This window comes from Salvia hispanica, chromosome 3 (assembly GCF_029641045.1).
Source record: "Salvia hispanica isolate PSC_SH4W2 chromosome 3, Shi_PSC_v1, whole genome shotgun sequence".
NCBI classification, from domain to species: domain Eukaryota; kingdom Viridiplantae; phylum Streptophyta; class Magnoliopsida; order Lamiales; family Lamiaceae; genus Salvia; species Salvia hispanica.
Window position 1 is genome coordinate 9173607 of NC_142694.1, and position 21959 is coordinate 9195565.

At 33.8% G+C, this 21959-nt stretch overlaps 3 protein-coding genes across 5 annotated transcripts; all 3 read left to right on the top strand.

Moving 5' to 3' along the window:
- Nucleotides 1-4920: 4920 nt before the first annotated feature.
- Nucleotides 4921-5628, top strand: LOC125216944 (Integrase-type DNA-binding superfamily protein). Its single transcript, XM_048118737.2, has one exon. The coding sequence runs from the start codon at nt 4966-4968 to the stop codon at nt 5584-5586; it is 621 nt and encodes a 206-aa protein (XP_047974694.1). The 5' UTR covers nt 4921-4965; the 3' UTR covers nt 5587-5628.
- A 2185-nt stretch (nt 5629-7813) lies between these two features.
- LOC125216945 (rac-like GTP-binding protein RAC2) lies at nt 7814-9315 on the top strand. The gene is made up of 7 exons (XM_089068661.1): nt 7814-8057; nt 8124-8211; nt 8302-8411; nt 8483-8546; nt 8640-8704; nt 8771-8836; nt 9048-9315. Exons 1-7 carry the CDS (start codon nt 7959-7961, stop codon nt 9144-9146), a joined length of 591 nt encoding a protein of 196 aa, XP_088924787.1. The 5' UTR covers nt 7814-7958; the 3' UTR covers nt 9147-9315.
- A 9129-nt stretch (nt 9316-18444) lies between these two features.
- On the top strand, nt 18445-20731 carry LOC125216297 (WUSCHEL-related homeobox 9-like). Of its 3 annotated transcripts, none has more exons than XM_089067615.1 (5): nt 18445-18655; nt 18806-19086; nt 19161-19784; nt 20110-20329; nt 20405-20731. In XM_089067615.1, coding segments are annotated over exons 2-5 (963 nt in total). In that variant the 5' UTR covers nt 18445-18655; nt 18806-18968; the 3' UTR covers nt 20406-20731. The 3 variants fall into 3 exon arrangements, with proteins under 3 accessions (XP_088923741.1, XP_088923740.1, XP_047973932.2); XM_089067614.1 differs by having other exon boundaries at nt 18815-19086; XM_048117975.2 differs by having other exon boundaries at nt 18815-19086; nt 19164-19784.
- The last annotated feature ends 1228 nt before the right edge of the window (nt 20732-21959 follow it).

Here is a 21959-nt window from a genome sequence, read left to right on the forward strand (position 1 = left end):
AGTCTATGCTGCCTAACATCCCGGGGAACCCATGCTTCTTCCCGTGCATCTGCATCAAATTCTGACAATCTTCGGGAGTAGGGCTTCGAAGGTACTGCTCACCGAAAATGCTGATCACGCCCCCACAGAACTCCTTCAGACATTTCAGGGCTGACGACTCACCGATGTGGAGGTACTCATCCCACATGTCTGCCGCGCCTCCGTAGGCCAACTGCCTGATTGCCGCCGTGCACTTTTGGATAGGGGTGTGGCCGGGTCTGCCAGCCGCATCGTGCCTGAAGCGGAAACACATATATTGACGCTCCAATGCCCTAACGATGCGCATAAACAACTCCCTGCGCATCCTGAAACGCCGCCGGAACATGTTGGCGGGAAACCGCGGGTTCTCTGAAAAGTAGTCGTCGTACAGCCGCTGATGTGCAGCAGCGTGATCTCGATCAATCACTGCTCGGTGGTGGACAACTCGTGGAGGGCGAGGTATCGCCTGCTGTTCCACCATACGCATGTACCGCTCCATCCCGCGGTTCATGTAGGCCTCCATAGCCTCGTTCATCCTCCGTTCGTACTCCTCAGGATCCCCACCACTACCGCTACCGCTACCACCCGCGTGATCCATCGCTCGATGATGCTCTTGAACAAAAAGTTAGAGAGAGAGAAAACTCGTTAAAACAAGTGGTGCAAATGAAAATGAAACGAAAATCGCGTTTATATATGATTTTTAAAAAAAAAAAAAAAATCGAAAATCGGCGCTGGCCGATCGGGCCTCCACAATGGCGGCTAGCCGATCGGCTAGCGTTTCGGCCAGCGACGAGCGATCGGCGAGCCCACGCCGATCCGCTCGCCGATTTTACGCTGGCCGACTGCAATGGTTCGGCTAGCCGATCGGCCAGCGCGACGAATCGGCTAGCCGGTCGCTAGCCGACCATTGCGGATGCTCTAATAGTAGTAGCAGTAGTAGTACTATTTATCATCAAAACAAAGTCATTTTGATAGATTTAATTATCACTTGAGATATAATTTTATCACATAAAATTTTATCTGGCTAAAATGCTAAACTGTAGAAAACTAGTAACAAGATTGACTAAGTCCTTCAGTTAAACGAATAAATTAAGGAAGGTCCACACTCGTTGAAATGACTCCACACCATTAGAAATAAAATTTAAAAATCTCAGAGAAATGGTCCCATTTCATTTAAATGCAACGGCTATACTTTATGTGCAACATCCATCCATTTTTTGTAGTTCATAATTTCTACCTACTTTTGTTTCCATTATTATTTCGGAAATACCGTTTTTTTGAATCTATTCCTAGCTCCAGAACATTCATCGTTTTATCTTTCAATTTTATCATTCTTTTTTTTTTATGGTGCAAGAACATAAGGTGTAATTAATTTTCAATCATAATGTATGTTACTTCAATTCAAATGTAGAGATAAATACGACAGCGGAAAACAGCTGGAATGCTTACCATTTATGTGATTTTATTTTGTTCTTGAAAAAGGCTGATTAGTTTTATTGGCTAAATAAATTAAGGCAACTGTCCGCTGTCGAGGGATTGTTTATGTCATGTCTTCAAGTTGAACTAATCAATTATAATTTATAATACTAGTATAATACCATAATATCTTGTTTATTATAATTTATAAAATACGCAGATCTTTATAAATTAAAAGTGTGTAAATATTAATAAGTGGGATTTTGCATATCATCTCTCAGATTGCATAACTAATAAAAGGTTAATTATAACTAATTTTAATATTTTTGTATCAAACCACGAATTACGTACTATAGTTATAAAATTGATATATTAATATAATAATGTGTCACATCTTATTCATGCTACATATACTAAACTGGCCAATATTTTAGATTCATGATTTAGAATCTAGGATTTTTTAAAGAATGAGTTTTAGGCAAGCTTAAATTAATATAACCCAAAATTAAGTGAATTAAAATCCGTTGAAATTTAAACACGGTTTCTTGGCGTGAACATGACTCAATCACTGGAGTCTTGATTGCGTAGGATTTTTAGATTTTGCTTCAGAAATAAATATGATTACCACATTTCTTATGCTCCTTCTCAAATTCTAAATTTTTTTCATAAAAATCTCTTTAACCTGATAAAAACTTGAGTATTAATTTGATTCTGATCATGTTGGTTATAAGTTTTTGTGACTTTTCAAAATGTACAAAATACTTGCGTCAAATAATCCGGTGGGAGCTGGTTATATTAAAATCCAAAACTCATAATTCGTGATATTAAGTATAATTAATACTACTATCTATAAGCGTGTGATCTGTATTTAAATAAATTAATGTCCACCAAGAACCGTGTGCAGTAATTCTATATGTATCAGAAGGCTTAAGTTCAAAGTGATGCCATGCTATTGCTTGCAATATGCAAATCAGTAAACCTTCCAATTTCCACACCGCCGCATCCCTTGCATTTTTCATTAACTTTTATGTAGCAGGTTTTAAATCTAATATATTTGATTCAATATTTTGATTTTTACATACACGGTTGTTTATATTTTGAATTGGGAGTGGTTCCAATGAGATTTTGTTTTGAAATGAAAACTGTGAGGATTGAAAATCCTACCAGATCTCTGATCATTAATATCAGTTGGTATATGTGTATAGTTTGTGAGACACATAATGAATGAGATTTTAACATCGTTTTGTTATGAGAACATTGAGGACTAAAATAATACTTCCAGGGAGTATTACTTTCATTGTGAGCTTTTAGCACGATTAGCTAATTGAGATAACCTGAACGTTTAAGGTTCAAATTCATAATTTTTAACTCGATAAAACTCTAGCTTAATCAGTCCACCGACCCATAAGTCGATGTGCTATCTTGATTGACATCCGAATCGCATTTACACTCTGCATGTATCTCTACAATATGGGTGTATAATAGCTTATCAAGTGCCTATTGCAATACAAGAAATCAAGACATAAGATTGATTGGTTCACGATACAGACCAAATAGGAGAACTCAGCTACAAAAACTATTCCCTCCGTTCCGGCTAAGATGAAAATGTGGGTGTAAGTATTGAAATAGAGAGATAAAGAAAGATGAATATTTTAATAGGAGTGATAAAAAGTTGTTTGATGTATTAATTGGAGAGAGAAAGTTTTCAAAATAGGAAATGTGTCATCTTAGTTGGGACAAACTAAAAAGGAAAACGTGTCATCTTAAACGAGACGGAACAATTTAGGAGTCCTTTTCCATATATTCTAGTAATATTGTACTTTATTCTATCTATTCGAGAATAAAGAAAGAAAATAAATGCTTAGAGTATCTCCATTCCCCGAGAAAAGGATTTTGTCAATATCTATATAAATGATCTTTCCCCCGCGTTCAGCTATAGCAAGAGCCCCCGAATCTAGAGCTGCTTGTCGTTCCAACCCAGTTCCGATAATGCATTTCTCGGACCGAGAAAGCCTTTTTAGTTTGTCCCAACTAAGATGACACATTTCCTATTTTGGAAACTTTCTCTCTCCAATTAATACATCCAACAACTTTTTATCACTCCTGTTAAAATATTCATCTTTTTTATCTCTCTATTTCAATACTTACACCCACATTTTCTCTCTCCAATTAAACACTTTAACCAATAACTCCTAAAATCTCGTGCCGGGTAAGGAATGTGTCATCTTAGCCGGGACAGAGGGAGTAGCATTTTAGGAGAGAACTTCCTACTTGGAGTTCTTAGAGCATCTCCAACCATTTACACTAAACACAGACTCATTTTAGTGTAAATGTCAAATCAAATATTATTTTACTCCAACCATTTACACTAAACTCAAACTTCAAAGAATATTTTCTATATTATGTTTTTTTTACTCAAAACTTTAAGGTTTTGGTTTAGTGTAAACCTAAAGATAGGTATTTTTTTCTAAAAAACCAAAAATTAGATTGGTTTTTGAGTACTACTATTGAAGCTATATACATATCTCATTTTAGGTTTTAGTGTATCCTTGGAGATGGTCTTACTAGAGGTGCCCATGATTCCAGAACCGGCGGTTAGTTTCGATTTTGGAAATTGCCGAACCGAAACCGAACCGCGAGGGTGTTTCGCGGTAACAGTTCCGGTTCCAAAACCGTCGGTTTCGGTTTCGGTTCCGGCATGGTTTCACGGTTTTCCGGCGATTTTTCACAGTTCCAATTTGGAACCACCCGGAACCGGCGGTTCCAGCACGGTTTCGGTTCGAAAATATTTGAACTTAAAACCGAACTACGGTTCAAAAATCGACAGTTTTCGTTCGAATAAATTCTCACGGTTTCGGTTTGTAACCGTAACCGGCGGTTATGGTTTTAGTTTTAACCGCTGGTTGCTTGGTTCGGTAAACCTTGGGCAGGTCTAGGTTTTACTATTAACTTTTTCTGTGTCCGCCCTGGGACTGCAAAGATATATAGCGATTAGAATTTTACACCGGTCAGCAACATTACCAGTTTTTAAATTATGTGTGAACACGGGCAAATGCATGTATATTCGTGGGATTGACTTTTGATATTTCTCCTAGCTACTTTTTCCTCATCACACAATCTATAATCTTAACAATTAAGCAGATGGATCGTCCAGTTAATTGTTAGCTAATAAAAACCAAGCAGCAGCACGTCACCCCGTGCACCTTTTTCAATTTATAACATCCTAGCTACATATATGAAAAATAAGTACTTAACATCAAAATATTGCTTCTTCACCAAACAATCCTCCTAAATGTTTACTATACATCGAATGTTCCAAGTAATTAATCACACGCAGACTTGTCATACTAGATTATCTAAAACTTCAGAATCATCCTAGAAATTTGCTACCAATAACTTGCAACACAAGTTTCTTACTCTTCCCGAGGTGGATAAAAGTCATATACATATATATATATAACCACAGCTGTTGTATCATAAAGGATCATATTTTTTTTTCAAAGTCCGAAATCGTAGATTAAACTATTAACTATGGGAGCGGAGAGTGAATCATCTGAAGCAATTCTCGAAAATGTATGGGCGAATTTCGTGGCGAAGAAAGGTGAAGACGATGACGTATCAACCTCAAAGGCGTGGGAAGGTTTGCCTAGCCTCGAGAGAGATGGATCGATGCAGATGTTGGAGAGGCTTCCGAGTTTAGGCAGATGGATATCGATGGGAGCCGAAGCGTGGGACCACTTTCTACAAGAAATCACTCCTCCCACCGAAGAACTAAATGGCTGCGCTGCTGCCAAGACCGAGGCCACAGCGGTGGAGGCCAGGAAGCATTACAGAGGAGTGAGGAGGCGGCCATGGGGAAAGTACGCGGCGGAGATAAGGGATTCGACGAAGAAAGGGGCGAGGGTTTGGCTGGGGACGTTTGAGACGGCGGAGGAAGCAGCGTTGGCGTATGATAAGGCGGCTTTGCGAATTAGAGGTCCCAAAACTCGTCTCAATTTCCCTCTCCAGACCGTGAAAAGGGCAGCACATGACGAAGAAGGCGAACAGCCTTTGCACAAGAGATCAAGAGGGGTTGATTATGATCATGATCATGTTTTAGAATTAGAGGATCTTGGGAATGACTATTTGGAGAGTTTGTACTGCTCACTATGAGAAATATACTACTTATTATATAATTCATTCAATTGCAACATACATGGAATTAGTTTTGTGTTTTTGGTATCTTCAATTATAGTAATTATTCATGTATATACAATAGTAACTTGTCTAGTCTATAACGATTGTTTTGGATTTGTCGATACTCGATATATAGTCCACGTAATTCCACAAATTAAGTGAAATTTTATCGAATTTATATTATATGATCCCAAGTGTACGTGGTGTTAGTAGTGTACCTATACAAAAATACCACCATCCACAAAAAATAGAGCACAATTAACATTTTTGATCGTCCAAAAAAAATAGAGCACATTCATTTATGAAAAGTTTTCAACAAATAATAACCCAACACATCATTCCAGTAACACTACTTCTCACTTACTTTTTCTCCTTCGCTCTTATTTTTTCTCTTTTCTCTTATTTTATCAATTTTATATTAAAACTCGTGTCATACACAAATTATTCTATTTTTTTGTGGACGGATGGAGTAATACATTGTCCATGTGTTTCGGAATGTACATCATTTTCAAGTAAAATCATGTTTCAATAGTTATATAGTAGTACTCCATCCGTTCCTTCATAGTTGAGTCATTTTTTCATTTCGAAAAGTTCCACCATAATTGAGTCATTTCCATATATAGTAACTTTTTTCTCTTTCTTACTTTAATCTCTTTTACTTTATTCCCTCTACTTTATTCACTTTTTACTTTATTCTCTCTACTTTTTTCTCTTTCTTACTTTTTTATCTATTTATTTAACACACTCAACATTCATTTCTTAAACCCCGTGCCGAAAAGTTCCGCCTCAACTATGAGGGAACGGAGGGAGTATATTAATATAATCGATTAATATATAAGAGTTGATTACTAGGGAAAAGACCCAATGACACCAAAACGTTGCAATTTCTCGGTTCCATAACGTTCTATGCCCGTCATTAAATGCAATATTTGAATAGAATTTATCTAAAAAGTACTCCTATATAGTTATTTAATATTTTAAATTCTAATTAATATTTATTACAAATCGAACTTAAAAAAGTACAAGCCCAAATTATAAATAATAAAATCCTAACATCAATTATTTTTATTAAAAACCCCCGGATATGAAGAGTTTTAATAAAAGAAACTATAATTCCCAATGACGATGAAATAATCATATCCTGGGATTTATGCAACAAATAGGGCCTTAGAAATCAAGTCCATTTAGTAAAGACGACACGTTAAAATATGGGCTTGGTTTCTATATGGGCCGGCTTCAGAGCTCAGGTATATCAACAATGCCCTTTTATAGTAGCGGGTGGCAAACAATCATCAAAATTTGAGGTATCATCAAAAAAAGATAGTAGTAGTCTGTAATCTTAATATAGTGGAATTTCAATATGAAAAATCTAAAAAATGAGATATTCAATAGTGATAGAAGATGGCGACATTTTTCCATCATTAGAGTATGAACTATGAAGCAAATTTGCTAACCAAAAAGGGTGTAGCAGGTGGGGCCCCAACGCTGGAAGGAGAAGACGCGTATAGCTAGCTAGCTCAGTGCATCCACACCACGCCCACGCAGATTTCGAATTTTTTTTTTTTTTAAAGTTTTTGTTTTATGTTTCTTTTTGTGTTTTTAATTCTCTTTTTTTTTTTTACAATTGAAAATATATTTTTGTGATTTCCTGGTAGACATGCTGATGCAAATACTTTTTTTTTATATATTTTTAAAAATACAAAATAACTAAATTTCCAATAACCTCTATAGGTTCCTTCACCAATCACATTTCTAATTCATCCCCTAAAATTCTTACATCCTTCTTCATTTGTAGTATAAAGTAGAGAATTATGACGTGTGAGGTTCACAAAATAGTGATACAAAATGTGTGATAAAATAGGAAATATAAATTGATTAAGAAACAATGAGGGATAAAATAAATTAATCTAACAATGACAGATTAAGGTATTTTTTATATGCTATTAGTAAATTTTATTGTATGAAGTGATCTATTAAAGTAGATGACTTATCGAAATGAGATAGACAGGCTTGATAACTCACAATTAAGAATTCATACATTTTTGTTGAGAAATGATCATAATGATGGCAAATTAGTTATAGACTAAGCAACCTTCTCTATTTTTGATCACCTTCTCTCTTTTCTCATTTGTTTTTTCTCCATCGCTTGTTCATCACTTAATCAACCAACTCTCACCACTAATTCCATTGCACCCAATCCTCTCCATCCTTAAACTCAAAGATACCTATAATTGTCCACTAACAAATCATCATACATTTCAATCTCAATTTGTAATCTCAGATCAAACCGAGTGTGATATATAAACAAGAACATGTTAGATGCATAAGCAACCTAAAACAAAAGAAAAATGAGTACGGCTAAGTTCATCAAGTGTGTGACCGTGGGCGACGGCGCCGTCGGGAAGACTTGCATGCTCATTTCTTACACTAGCAATACTTTCCCAACGGTAATACATCCACAAACTTAGATATTAATAGCTCTAAACCATAATATTGTTTTCGTCGCGTCGCAGGATTATGTTCCAACGGTGTTCGACAACTTCAGCGCCAACGTCGTCGTCAATGGAAACACAGTCAACATTGGCCTCTGGGATACCGCAGGTTTTGATGCTTATTTAATTATTTACAATATTGGTTGAATGAAGCTTAGTGATGAAATTTGATAACATGTTACTTGATTTGATGAAATAGGGCAAGAAGATTACAACAGGCTGCGGCCTCTAAGTTATAGAGGAGCTGATGTGTTTATACTTGCATTTTCTCTCATCAGCAAAGCTAGCTATGAGAACATTTACAAGAAAGTTGGACATTTTTCTTCATTTCTATCATTATTATGTCTTTCCAGTGTGTGATGATTTTGTGTTGATCACAGTGGATTCCAGAGTTAAGGCACTATTCTCCAACTATGCCGATTGTGCTTGTTGGAACCAAAATGGGTAAGATATAAATCTGACCTTTCGAAATGAGTGTTGGACTCTTTCAGACGTTTCAACAAACATGTAATCTGCATACTTGAATTGGACCACCAGATTTGAGAGAGGATAAGCAATTTCTAATCGACCATCCAGCTGCTCATCCTATAACAAATGCGCAGGTATAACAAAAGTTATTTCCATATTTTCATTTCTTCAAATTTGACATTTCTTGAATTTTTAAACAGGGAGAAGAATTGAAGAAGATGATCGGAGCAGTAGCTTATATAGAGTGTAGTGCAAAAACTCAACAGGTAACTAATTAAATATTTAGAATTTATTATCATTTTTATGTAGTAATATAACTTAATTATTAAAATTGATAAATTAAAATCTATAAGTACAATTTTTAATTCCAATATTTGCAGGTATATTATTTATAATATGTTTTACTATTTGTATGACAAATATTATGAATTAATTAATTTAGGAAGATTCTTAATAATCATTTTTTCATTGTTGCAGAACGTGAAAGCTGTATTTGACACAGCAATAAAAGTGGTTTTGCGACCACCGAAAATCAAGAAAAAGGCCGGAATATTCAGAAGATGCAATATTCTTTGAATTAATTCTGTACTTGATTCACTATATTTGTTTTTTTTAATTTTTATTGGCGAATTAAGACATTAGCAATATATTTAGTCCATTTTCTTCATAAAAAAAAAAGTGGCCACAAGGCCCACAAGTGCAACGAATTTTTTCTATCAAATGGAGTACCTACTATTTTTGTCCATTAATTCCATCACACATAAAAATATGCCTTTTCTTTGAGTAACAATAAAATTGGTTGATCGTGCCTTGTGGTCAAATTAAATAAAAAATACTAGTTGGTTTAAAAATTATGTCGCAACTTACCTATCTCTTTGAAGTAGACATGTTATGTTACAAATATTCTAGTCAATAGGTATATTTGTTAAGGAACTGATTACAATGGTTTATAACTAACATTTGTTATTACCAATATATACATATAATTGATGACAGTTAATCAAACACTCACAAGATTCTTAAAATTCTTAGATTTTCTATAAATTATATGGGCATCTGATCCCAGTTCCTGCATATTATTAAAAACCATCGGAATAGTATATGTATTGGTGCATCTCAATTTCCTAGTAATTAGAAAAATATTATTAAGGTCTAATAAAGGGAAATCCGTGTTTTGCGGATCATGGCAGGTCATTAATTTCCTAAATAAATATTGGAAGTATGAATTCCAAAGAACGAGAGGATAAAGTGAATCTGGAGTCCACTAAATACTTATACAATATAATTAAAATTAGGACGACAAAAATTATCGTAGAAAATTTAGGAGAGAAGTGATGACAATAAAAAGTGGCACTAACAAGAAACGTCTAAAACTTTGGAGGGAAAATTGGATATGAAAAGGTAAATTAGAGTACTAAATTTACCCACGATCCGTTACAAAAGGGATACAGCTTCTTAAATTTTAAAAATTGTGGTATGAAATCATTAATGTTGTTTTGAAGTTTGCAGCTCGACCCAATTAGCAACCAATGGTTTTTCGGTCTTGGACTCGTTCCATGAATTGAAACTAGTCAAATTTTATTCCCATTTTCTTGTTTTTATTAAGATTCGCTTTTCAAGATTTAAATTTGATATTTGAGCATGTAGAAATATGTATATTGCATCTTCACCAATAAAAATAATTATTTTAATAGATGATATGATTTTTAATATATAAATCATTGTAATAAAAGAGATGTAAAAAATATTTAAAATATTCTTAATAGAAAACAAAATTCGCGTCACTACGAATAGAAGTTTACTATATATACAATTACATTTGGAATAGTGATAGTAATTTTTATTTTTTTTCTTCATGGTACTCCTTTCGTTCATAAATAATTGTCTCATTTCTGAATAGCTCGAGTTTTAAGAAACTGTTTGACTTTGTAAAAGAAAGTGGTAGAAAAAGTAGCGAAATATACGTCCGACTTTTATATATTGATTTTATAATAAAATGTGAGTGATGTGGAGTTCACATGCGAAATATAATAAAATGAGATATTTATTAGCGGACAGACAAAATAGGAAAAATATAACAATTACTGGCGGATGGAGGAAGTAATATTTTTATTGAAGAACAAAATTCAAAAAGAGAGAATAATATATTACCTCCTATCTTACAAGTCTAATTTGACAAAAAAAATATTTAAAACTCTCCGTCCACAGATAAGTAGACTAGTTTTCCATTTTGGACGTCTTCCAAAATTAGAAAAAGTCTAAATAAAGAAAGTTTTAAACAAAACACACACTACTAATAATGTCACAATCCACTAATATTATTTCCACTATCTTTTTCTCACTCCCTCTTACTCTTTCATATCTCTTTCTAACTTTACTAATTCCGCATTAAAACTCTTATCGTACAATTTTGTTAACTTTTAAAGGACGGACGGAGTATTAACTAAGCTTATTGTTGAGTTGAAAAAGGGGATTCGCATTCATCATGTGGATATTATACTAATTATAATAAACATAAAAATATGAAGTGAACATTTGATGTCTGAAAATGCATTTTGCACCTTTTAAATCCTTATATTTTAAAAAAAAATTATCACCTATTTATGGAAATGTAAACTATTACATGTGGTCTTTTTTTACCCCTAAGCTTGAAAGGACACAAATTGTTTACCTTTTATCTCCTCTCACAAATTATGTTGATAACTTTCTTAAATTGCTAACTATGATAACTTATCAACATAGTGTATTAAAAATGCTAATAGGATGACATTAAAATGTCAACATAAATTTAGTTAATATTTTAATACACTGTGTTGACATTGATATTTAAAATGTCAACACGTTATATTAAATGTCAACGCAAATTTGTGTTGGCATTTTAATGTGATTTGTGTTAACATTTTAATGTGATTGTGTTGACATTTTAATGCACTGCATTGATTAGTTAGCAAGTTAAGAAATATTAGCATCATAACGCAATTATAGTAATTTGAAAATTTAACACAATTACTTATAGAGTTAAATAAAAGTATGAACATTTGGTTCGACACAAGTTTAATGCATAATTGGAAAAGTAAGAGTGAGAGAGAGAGAGAAAGAGAGAGTTTTTAGAGTATTGTTAGTGGAGAATGAGTCTTTCCTCATTAGAGAGAAATGAGTTTTGAAATTAGAAAGTTCACACTTTTCAGAGACGGAATAAAAAGGAAATAGTTCATATTTTTCAGAGACGAAGGGAGTATATAAATATTGATACATGAAAAATATTTTATTTATAATAAATCTATCTATAACATAAATATTTTCTATCCAATTATGTATGCAAAAATATGATTAATGTAAAGATATATATTCTCAATTAAAATAATAAAGTAGCAAATGTGATATGTGTACCCTTTAAAGCGTTGTGGTAAAAAAAAATATCTAAAATGATATTTTGCATTTTTCAAAGACTTATAGCGACATTATTTCAAATTCAGGAACTTAAAAGGTGGTGCATTCTGCAGACCAATTTTGGAATGCATTCTCTAATATATATGGATCATGAATGAAATATTATTTTATTGTGCTAATTTTCATAAAGTAGATTGGTTTTATACTCGACTCAATTTATATATGAAAAGTTATACTAGTAAATAATATTTAATCAAAGACACGAATCATTCAAAAATATAAGTGGGTTTGACATCATAGAATTGGAGACTTAAATTGAAAATGGAATCTTCAATTTTAAATTCATTGTTTAATATTGAGAACGTTTGCATTTTAAATTATGTTCCAATTCTCCATTCATCAATTTAAACTTTATAGTACTATTTCTAAATGTAAATAGTTGGAAGAATTCTTCCTTCCTTCTCCTAAGCACTCTGCACAATGATCCCCGGACAATACATTTATACATCTATAAAAGCACTTACTGATCCACACAAAAATGCAATACTTGTCATAATGAAATACATCTAAGGCTAAATTGAAAATCCAATCAATTGATCTTTTATTTTCTTATTACTGTTTATCTTATGAGCGTTCTTATAGTGAGATAGATACAAATTCTTTTGCTTTGTAATCTAGTGACAAATGATTAAGTTTTGATTTCGTTTTATACAATTCATAAAGATCAATTTTAACTAACTAAATATTATTTTTTCAAACAAATATGGAGTGTTAGATATAAATGAAAAAAAATCATTTAAAAGTGTATGTCAAATTATAGTTAATTTTTTACTTATAAAATATATGTTCGATTTAATTTGGCATGGAAAGATTTTGGTCATTAACTTAGAAACACTTCATTCACTTCTAAAAAATATTTACGACAACTCATATATATACATTCTTTTTGGATTGTTGAATCTTCTAGTGTTTTCTTTTTTATTCAATATATCTATATATTTATATAGATATAGATATTGGGATGTATTCATATACTTTTCCCATATTTTGTTCTTTTTCCTTTTTAATCTTGTCCATCCATTTGCAAGATCTAATGGCCCAAAATAGGGTCTGATTAATTAAATTATATTCATTAAAATAATCGAAAAGGGCCTTATTGTCTTTCACATTTAATTTAGTTATGGTAAGTAGCTTAATTTTCTCCATCAAAAGATTTCAGACTTTATTTTCTAATAGGGCCTGCTGTATTGTATTTCACGATTTATGTAATGTACGAATATCAGTGTATAATGCATTCATTCTTTTCCGTAATGTACGATTTATGGCATATAATGACTATAAATTCTTATATGCATGTTGTTTTGTTTTTATGTGTAGTGTTCGTTATACCAGAATGTTCTCCACAATTGAAGCTTAATTTGCACAAGTTCATAAAACTTGAAATTGTTCACAACTAACTAACCAACAAGTCTGATATTATCACTTCCAACATTAAGCTATCAAAACAAAAAAAAAAAAAAAAAAAAAAAAAAACAGTGTTCCAATCCCAAAAAACATCATATCCATAAAGTATCAATACGATCACTCCCCATACTTCTCCACCCCATACATCCTATCCACTCTTTACGGGATGTACTGGTCTCTGCTTTGTCCTCCGATAATCTATGCCGAAGCTTCTGGGCTAATACAATTAGAATTACATCATCTACTGCTTCATCAAAATCAACGCGACGCTGCTTACTTGCTGACCAAAAAAAAGAAAGAGACATGTATTCCATGAGTTTTCTGTAATGCACAAAATTTTGCACATTAATGTTAACAAATGAGTAAATAATGCATAAAAATCAATTTATCCGATGCATAGATAGACACCTTTTCTCAATAATGTAAAATGTCTACTATCTAATGCATAATATCAGCATAATAATGCAAATATTTACTGTTACAAATTGGGTAACTAATACAAAGATTCAAACTTAGAAATAGTACAGTTTAGCTTATACTTAAAAACGTACACACCATTACTTAATAATGTACATTTTCAACTAAATAATGCATATTATTAACCAAATAATGTACATATTTGAAACTGTTTCAATGTAACCAATGTACATATTATTATCCGTAAACACAATGAACAAATAATGTTTATTTTCAACCAAATAATGCAACATATGTGCATAATAATGTGACAACAAAGGACAACACTTCAAGCAACAATTGAACAGAGATATAATAAACTTATAATGCTAATAATAATGATACAAATGCACAAAAAAAAAAACTGAATAATGCACCAAAATGGAAGACAAGAAACTTGCAGAGTGTTAAAATGGCGCAACATTCTCACCTTCGGACTGCGTCGGCTGACTTTTGTATGGGCGACCTCTTTTCGACATCCCAACGCTAACAAACACAATAACAACAGAAACCATTTTAGATTTTACACAGAACGATAGCTCATTCGTCTACGGAACCAACAAACATATAACCTATACCCAAACCTAAAGCAAAATCGACAAATTCAGGACGAATTCAACCCAAAAAACTAACATCAAACCAAATACAATTCAGAAACCAACAATAAACATCCAAATATTCATAACCCATCTTCTAATGCTCACAGTTCCACATTTTTTCAAAGAAATCAAACTAAAAATCGCGACTTTATAAGCTTACCCTTTATGAAAATCGGAGATGAATTGTTGTCCGACGGTGCCCGCGAACTAAAATCGGAACTTTGAGACTCGCAATCGTCCACTCACGGTCGATTTTCACAGTGAGAATCGAATGGGAGACTAGTTGTCGGCGGCGGCTAGGGTTTGAATGGGTTTGAAAAGGGAGAGAAGTTGTTTTGATCGTGGTTTGACGTGATAGAATGAGAGAGAGTAAGAAGTTGGAAGGTCTATGAAAAACCCGCTTAATTATCGGACCTTCCGTTTTGAAACGTTTCCAGACATTACATTTTTACTATTATAACCTCATAATGCACAGAATACTACTCATAATGCAATACGGGATTAAATTCATAAATCTAATCTTGACCGTCCACTACTCTAATCTAATGAAAGTGATTAAGAAGGAAATAGTATCTTAAAGGTTAAAAGGAGCTTAATGCTCCCCTATAGATATTTACTATAAATATCTATATACTTTGTACTGCATAATTCTAGATTACTATAGTAGTATATGCATACTTGTATTACATAATATCTAGATGTTTCTAGTATAAATTATTTGTAATTACAATACAATTAAGATTTTAGAATTGAATTAAAATATCCAATTACATAAAATTGCAACTACAGCACATTAATTACATGTTCATTTTACAAACCAAACCGTAAATGTCTACAAGGGAATGCAAGATAGATAGATCGATAGAAACCGAAGATTGAAGAATGACAAGTTCTGGCTCTTAATTCCCAAAACAATTAAACAAAAATGGATTGATCCTTGTTTGTCGCTCACAATAATTTCAGTGCCACAGCTTAACTGTGATCAAGTTAATGTGCATTTGGTGTTTGAACAGATGAACAAATACTATAGTATTAAATTAAAGAAGCCAATATTTTTCTGAGTTGCATGTGCACCAAATTCACTAGACCTGTTCAGCATTTACTAACACCACGTTTGCATTTAGTGAAGGCTGTTGCCGCATTATGCGCTTGCAACACACCATTTTATCTTACTCCAATAATCCAAATCAATTCTAAATACCAATATGCAATATTCATTAAACATAGCCATCTTCTTATACATTTCTGTGTTTTTTTTACTTTAAATTATGTAGATGGCTATGCATTTGGATACATTTTTTATAAGTTGCCATTCTAGTTTTTGGACAATTATTAATATCCATTAGATGGAAATTTGGATTGATCATCCATCAGTCCATAGAAGAAGAGGAGAGGATTGAATATTAATGAAGGATAAGATGCATAGTCAATTTGTTGCATTAAAAAGGGGTAGGGAGGGAGGGACATAGGCACCATAGGCACTAGCTTACCATATATACAGACACAAGAACAAAAGTAAATCTTTTTCACAAGTTAATGTTACTACAATGCAATAATATTATTATTACATAAAACCACACTTGAATTTAAGAGAGAGAGAGAGAAAGGGGGTATGGTATGGAATTATTTGGAGTCTATTTTTGTAGGAGACAAATTGAAAGAATAGGAAGAAGCAAGCGTTATGAAAGAGGAAAAACAGTATTAATTGAATATATATGAATGTCTACATTAACATTATTGAACTGCAGTTCTGCACACGTTCAATTCGATGTAGAGGAGTTTGAATGAGTAATTGATTTTGAAAAAGAAAAAATGAAGAAGGAAGAAGAAGAAGAGAGAAGTGGGTAAGTATTGTACAATTGCAGCGATGATGGGTATGTGATGGGATTGTGCGTTTTGCTCCTTTTCCATGTCACTTCCTTGTCCATCTCCATTCCCAGAATCTGCCACCTTTTTGACCCAAACTATATTTCTCACTTTTTTAGTTATTTTTGTTTGAATTTTCTACTCCATCAATGGGCTCCATCTCAACTGAATCATTTTAATGGTGCACAAGATCTTCCACCAAATTTATTTGATGCGCGCGCGCATGTCCTATGTTTTTTTCTCTATGTACAAATTGCTTTTGTTTGATTATTTATAGCTACATGAAAACTATATAGGCCGATTCAAATAATTCGATTTTGTGGGAAATTGACTATATTTAAATTTTTGAGAATGGCTTAATTTGGGCTATAGTTAGTGGTTATTAACCACTTACAAAATGAAAATTGGTTAATGATTTCATTGTTAAAATATTAAAGATATTTGACGAAACATAACTCAATTGGTAGGAAATTTTTCCTTTCTCTAATGGGAATGTGTAACATTTTGGACTAATAAAGAATGGGTGAAAAGCTGTCTCAATGTGAGATAACTTTGTCGATAGTTTTTTAGAGGCTTGACTTTCTTCTGACCAACTTATGATGACTAATTTTTAGTATTTTAGTTTTTGTTTTGGTTTGTTTTGTTTTTTATCTTTGTAGTTTGAATGAAGTTCGTGATTGCTTTCATTCCCATGCATTTCATTGACTAATTTTTTTATTTAAGTCAAATTTCAATATATCTTTAACATTGTAGTTTTTCTGCCCTGAGCAAGAAATGTTAAAACTTAAAATTACTTATATTTTTATTTTGCTCTTCATACCTAAACACTAAACAGCATATATACCTAAAACAAAAAATAATATAGTATGCAGATAATGCATCAAAGTAACAATGAAATACAAAAATACAGAATCTGCATAAGATTAAGGTTAAATTGAATGTCGGAAGTAGACGGACACCAAATTGACCAAACAATTACTACCCTTAACTTTAACAGTTTCACTTTCATTGGGAATTGCAAAGTGCAAAATAACCATCAAAGTATGCAAACAAATATCTGGAAATTCAAACGCACACACATTCACATATCTTCTCTACAAAATCCAACCAATCACTATTGGATCATCCAAAAAGTAAAAAAGCCCTTCCAACTTTCTTTGTCAAGTTATAATTTTTGCCTCTATCCATGCACCTCCCCTTGAGTCAATATACGCAATTATTGCATTCAATTCCAACTAATAACCAATTAAAACAACAAAATATATCCTCTAGATTACGCCAATGCAAGTTAATGAAACCATAATATTAGCGATATTCATTGCATATAGGGAAAGTGTAACAGTATATCCAATAGTATTTAGTACATAATATTACATGATATCAGTCTTAATTTTCATATAAATCATTCGTAACCCAATAATCTAATTCCAATTTTGCATAACTGTTTTAAAATTAGTCTGTACATTGAAATTATTAATCTGTTTTAATTGTGCAACGAATCAAAATTTTGGCTCTAATATTGTTTAATACTCCATATATCATACAACAAATGAGCTTATTTGTATAATTGTTTTTCATTGCAAACATGACGTCGTATTGGTTGATGTCCGATAATACTACCATTTAAATAAGACACGAAACTATATTAGCACATAAATTTTAATTGATTGCAAAATAGAACAAAATTCAATAATTTACAACAAGTACTTAAAACTAATACGCGCCCGTATAGAATCAGAATTGATCGAAAATATAAAATTTAAAATACTCCACAAATTACCCCTTTACTTATCTATATGTCTCTCTTTTTCGACCACCGATCCCCAAAACCCTATATGACTACTGCTTTGACTTTTCAAGGTCCTCAGATATCTTAATTAATTGATGTCCTCCCACCAACAACCTCATAATATACTTACAATACATGTAATCTTATTTGCACCATTGAATTATTCATGTATTTATTTTCATAAAAAATCTACCTCAAAATATAATTACAGGCCTCCATTGAAAGCTGCACACACCCACACATATGTACAAGATATATATAATCCGAAACAAAGAGACAAAGTGATCAGACACAGCCCATCTCCCCTCTCTCTCTCATATATGTGTGTGTTGTTTGCAGTTGAATATCATCAGTTCTGCTGCAACACAACACCCCCTCCCACCCTCGTGCATTTAGGGCTCTCTCTCTCTTGTTGAAGATTCCAATATAAGCCCCAGCATGTGCTTCTTTCAATGTTCTCTTTGCATGAGTAAACAACAAGTATTCTATTAGATTTTAATGCATTTTCGTATGGTAAAAGGGTATGGGCTTGTACTCCCTTTTTATTTAATTCCCTTCCCTTTTTGCTTCTTTTCTTTGCAGGTTATTCTTGTTGCGGTTTTGTCATTTTTAATTTTTCATTTCTTTTCTTTATTTATTATATTGACCATTGGTATTTAATGCTGTGGAAGTGATCGCAGGAGGAGTAGGTGATAGATACCAAAATCATTTCAACCAGGCTATAAGAAGAGATGTTGTGTTAGAAGTTACTACAACACTCTCACTCAAACTCTAGCACCACTTTAATTCCAATCCCTTCTCTCTCCAAAACCTTCACTTTCCTCTCCTCCAATCATGGCTTCATCAAACCGACACTGGCCTAGCATGTTCAAATCCAAACCCCCTCATCTCCAATGGCAGCATGACATCAACTCCTCCCTACTTTCTTCCAACAAAACCCCCTATGCACAAGGTATATACATTCTCACCTAATTACTAATTCACTATACACAAATTCAAAATCCTAATTGTTCAATTTTTTTGTAGTAGGGCACGCCTGCGAGGAGAGAACTCCGGAGCCAAAGCCGCGGTGGAACCCTCGGCCCGAGCAAATCCGGATTCTGGAAGGCATCTTCAACTCGGGGATGGTGAATCCTCCCCGAGATGAGATACGCAGAATTAGGGCTCAATTGCAGGAATACGGCCAAGTCGGAGACGCCAACGTCTTCTACTGGTTCCAGAACCGCAAATCAAGGAGCAAGCACAAGCAGCGCCACCTCCAAACCACCTCCAAGCCTCAGCCACCCGCTCCATCTCCCCCTCCTTCCTCCTCCTCCTCCGACAAGTCTTCAAGCGAGAAATCCATCTCCGTCTGCCCTTCCTCCGTCATTGACCTCCTCAACTCGCCAACCGCTTCCGTCAACCAACCGTTCCTCCATTCCCCGGCCGAATTCCTCGCCGAGCCCTTCTACTTTCCGGTGCAGCACGCGCAAGAGCTTTGCTTCCCTGTGGCGGATCAGACCCCCAATTTTCTCCTCAGCGAGCTCATGCTAATGACCAAGAAACGCGAAGACGAAGAGAAGATGCATCAACAGCTCAGCTTCACAAACAACACCTTCGTCCCTCCATCTCTCTGTGTCCCTTCTCCCAGCACCCATCATCTTCTTCAAGGTATAGAATTTAATTTAATTTAATTTCAATTTAGGGTTTGTTGATGTCAATTGACAATTCGCAACACAAGTCATTCATGGAAGTGATTGATATGGTAAACACTCTTTTTGGCATGAGTAGGAAGGACAATAATGTCACAAATGGAAAGGGACAAGGATAGATTTGTCTTTACCCCAACGTCTGCATGGACTTGTTTGTTTATGCATTGCTTTTCCCCCACACTAACTCTAATAACAAAAAAAAAAAAAAACTTGTATTTAATGATGATGAAGTAGATGAAAGAACACACGACGAGGTGACGGTGATTTGATGTGTGACGGTGCAGGTGTGGAACAATGCGGCCCCACCAAATCCACCGTGTTCATCAACGACGTCTGCTTCGAGATCGGAGCCGGCCCGTTCAACGTCCGCGAGGCGTTTGGCGATGACGCCACGCTCTTCCACTCGTCCGGGCAGCCCGTGCTGACGGACGAGTGGGGTCTCACTCTCCACCCCCTCCATCACGGCGCATTCTACTATCTCCTCCGCCCCTTCCTCAAAATTTGGTAAGTACTAATTCCCAATTTTACCCCTAATTTATCATCTAATGTGAAATTTATGTATTGTGGTATGTGACACAGATTTGGAAGCAACTGAGGAAGGGTGGTAGATGGGAGTTTCTAGATTTGTAAGGTTTTATCATTTTCTTCATAATGGAACCTACTGTTGGATCATCAATGTTGGGAACAATCTCTCTACATGTTTTTAGGAACCAAACTGTTTGTTGTTTTTATTTATGTGTGTCTTTTCAAATCAAAGTAACTCAAATGGGACAATGTTTGAGTACTTGCTCAAGAATGTCTTCACTCTCTTGATCATGTGTTGGTATTTGGATATAAATATAAAACCTGATTTGCTGTAGGCCAGGAGTTTGAACTATATATATCAATAGTGATTCAACTGTTTTAGCATGCATTTGTGTTGTCATTCAAAGCTAGTTTAGTTTGCTTGCTGTCAGTTGTCAACACTGTATTGTTAACTCTAGTCTCCAGTACTCAATTGTTCTTCTTTTTTTCCCCTTCAAAGAATTATGAATTGCTAATTAGTATTTACAACTGGATGGTAGTGGAATGTGTATATAATTAAATTGTGTAAAATTGAAGCAAACTTAATTGGAGCACTACTTGTTTGGAAAAATGGATGGTTTTGAAGCAAGGAGGAGGAACATGGTGGAAATAAAAGAAATGCTACTAGAAGTGTGTTAAAAGTAGTAGGGTAGGGGTTGAGTGGTGCAGAATGATTACGTGCAATGGTGTCATAGCAACAGTGATTTTGCACTCACAGATACGAAAAAAGCGAATACATTTGTGTGATTGATTGAGGGTTTGAGTTTGATACATCAATGAGAACTGCAAAAATTCCTTTTTCTCTTATCTACGTCAGTTGCAGTTGTTGGGTTTGAAAATTTATCTATGCCGACCTAAAATAAGGTCCCCAAAATAAATAAGTACTGGTTTATTTATTACACCCTCCGTCCCCCATTAGCAGTCACAGTTTGACCGGACACGGGTTTTAAGAAATGTAAAGAAAAGTTGGTTGAAAAAGTTAGTGGAATGTGAGACCCACTTTTTTATATTGATTTTATAATAAAATGTGAGTGAAGTGAGTTAGTGGAATGTGAGACCTACTACCATTTATGGTAAAAATGAAGTGTGACTCTTAATTGGGGACGGACCGAAATGGAAAAGTATGACTCTTAATCGGGGACGGAGGGAGTAGTATGAACATAATTTGAAATTAAGACTAGCGATTAAAACACTATCAGGATTTTGCCAAAAAAAAACCATAATCAGGACCTCTTAGATTTTTTAATTTTCTTTCTTTCTTACTAGTATATAGTAGTACTATTTTATTTGCAAAATGGTGTATAGTTATATCTTACTTAAATGCATATTAGAAATTTGAAAAATACGAAGTTAATCAAACATATAAAGTTAAGTACATTATTAAAATTTGAAAAAAAATGATTGAGATGTGAAAATAGGGGTTTGGATCCCATGGTTGGCTAATAGCATAGCAGGGGCTGCTATTTCACTCATAGTATTATTTAATATTTAAATTGTAATATTAAAATGTTAACATCTTATATTATAAAAAAATTTGAGAATTTGTCGATATTTCTGATTCAATCTTCTT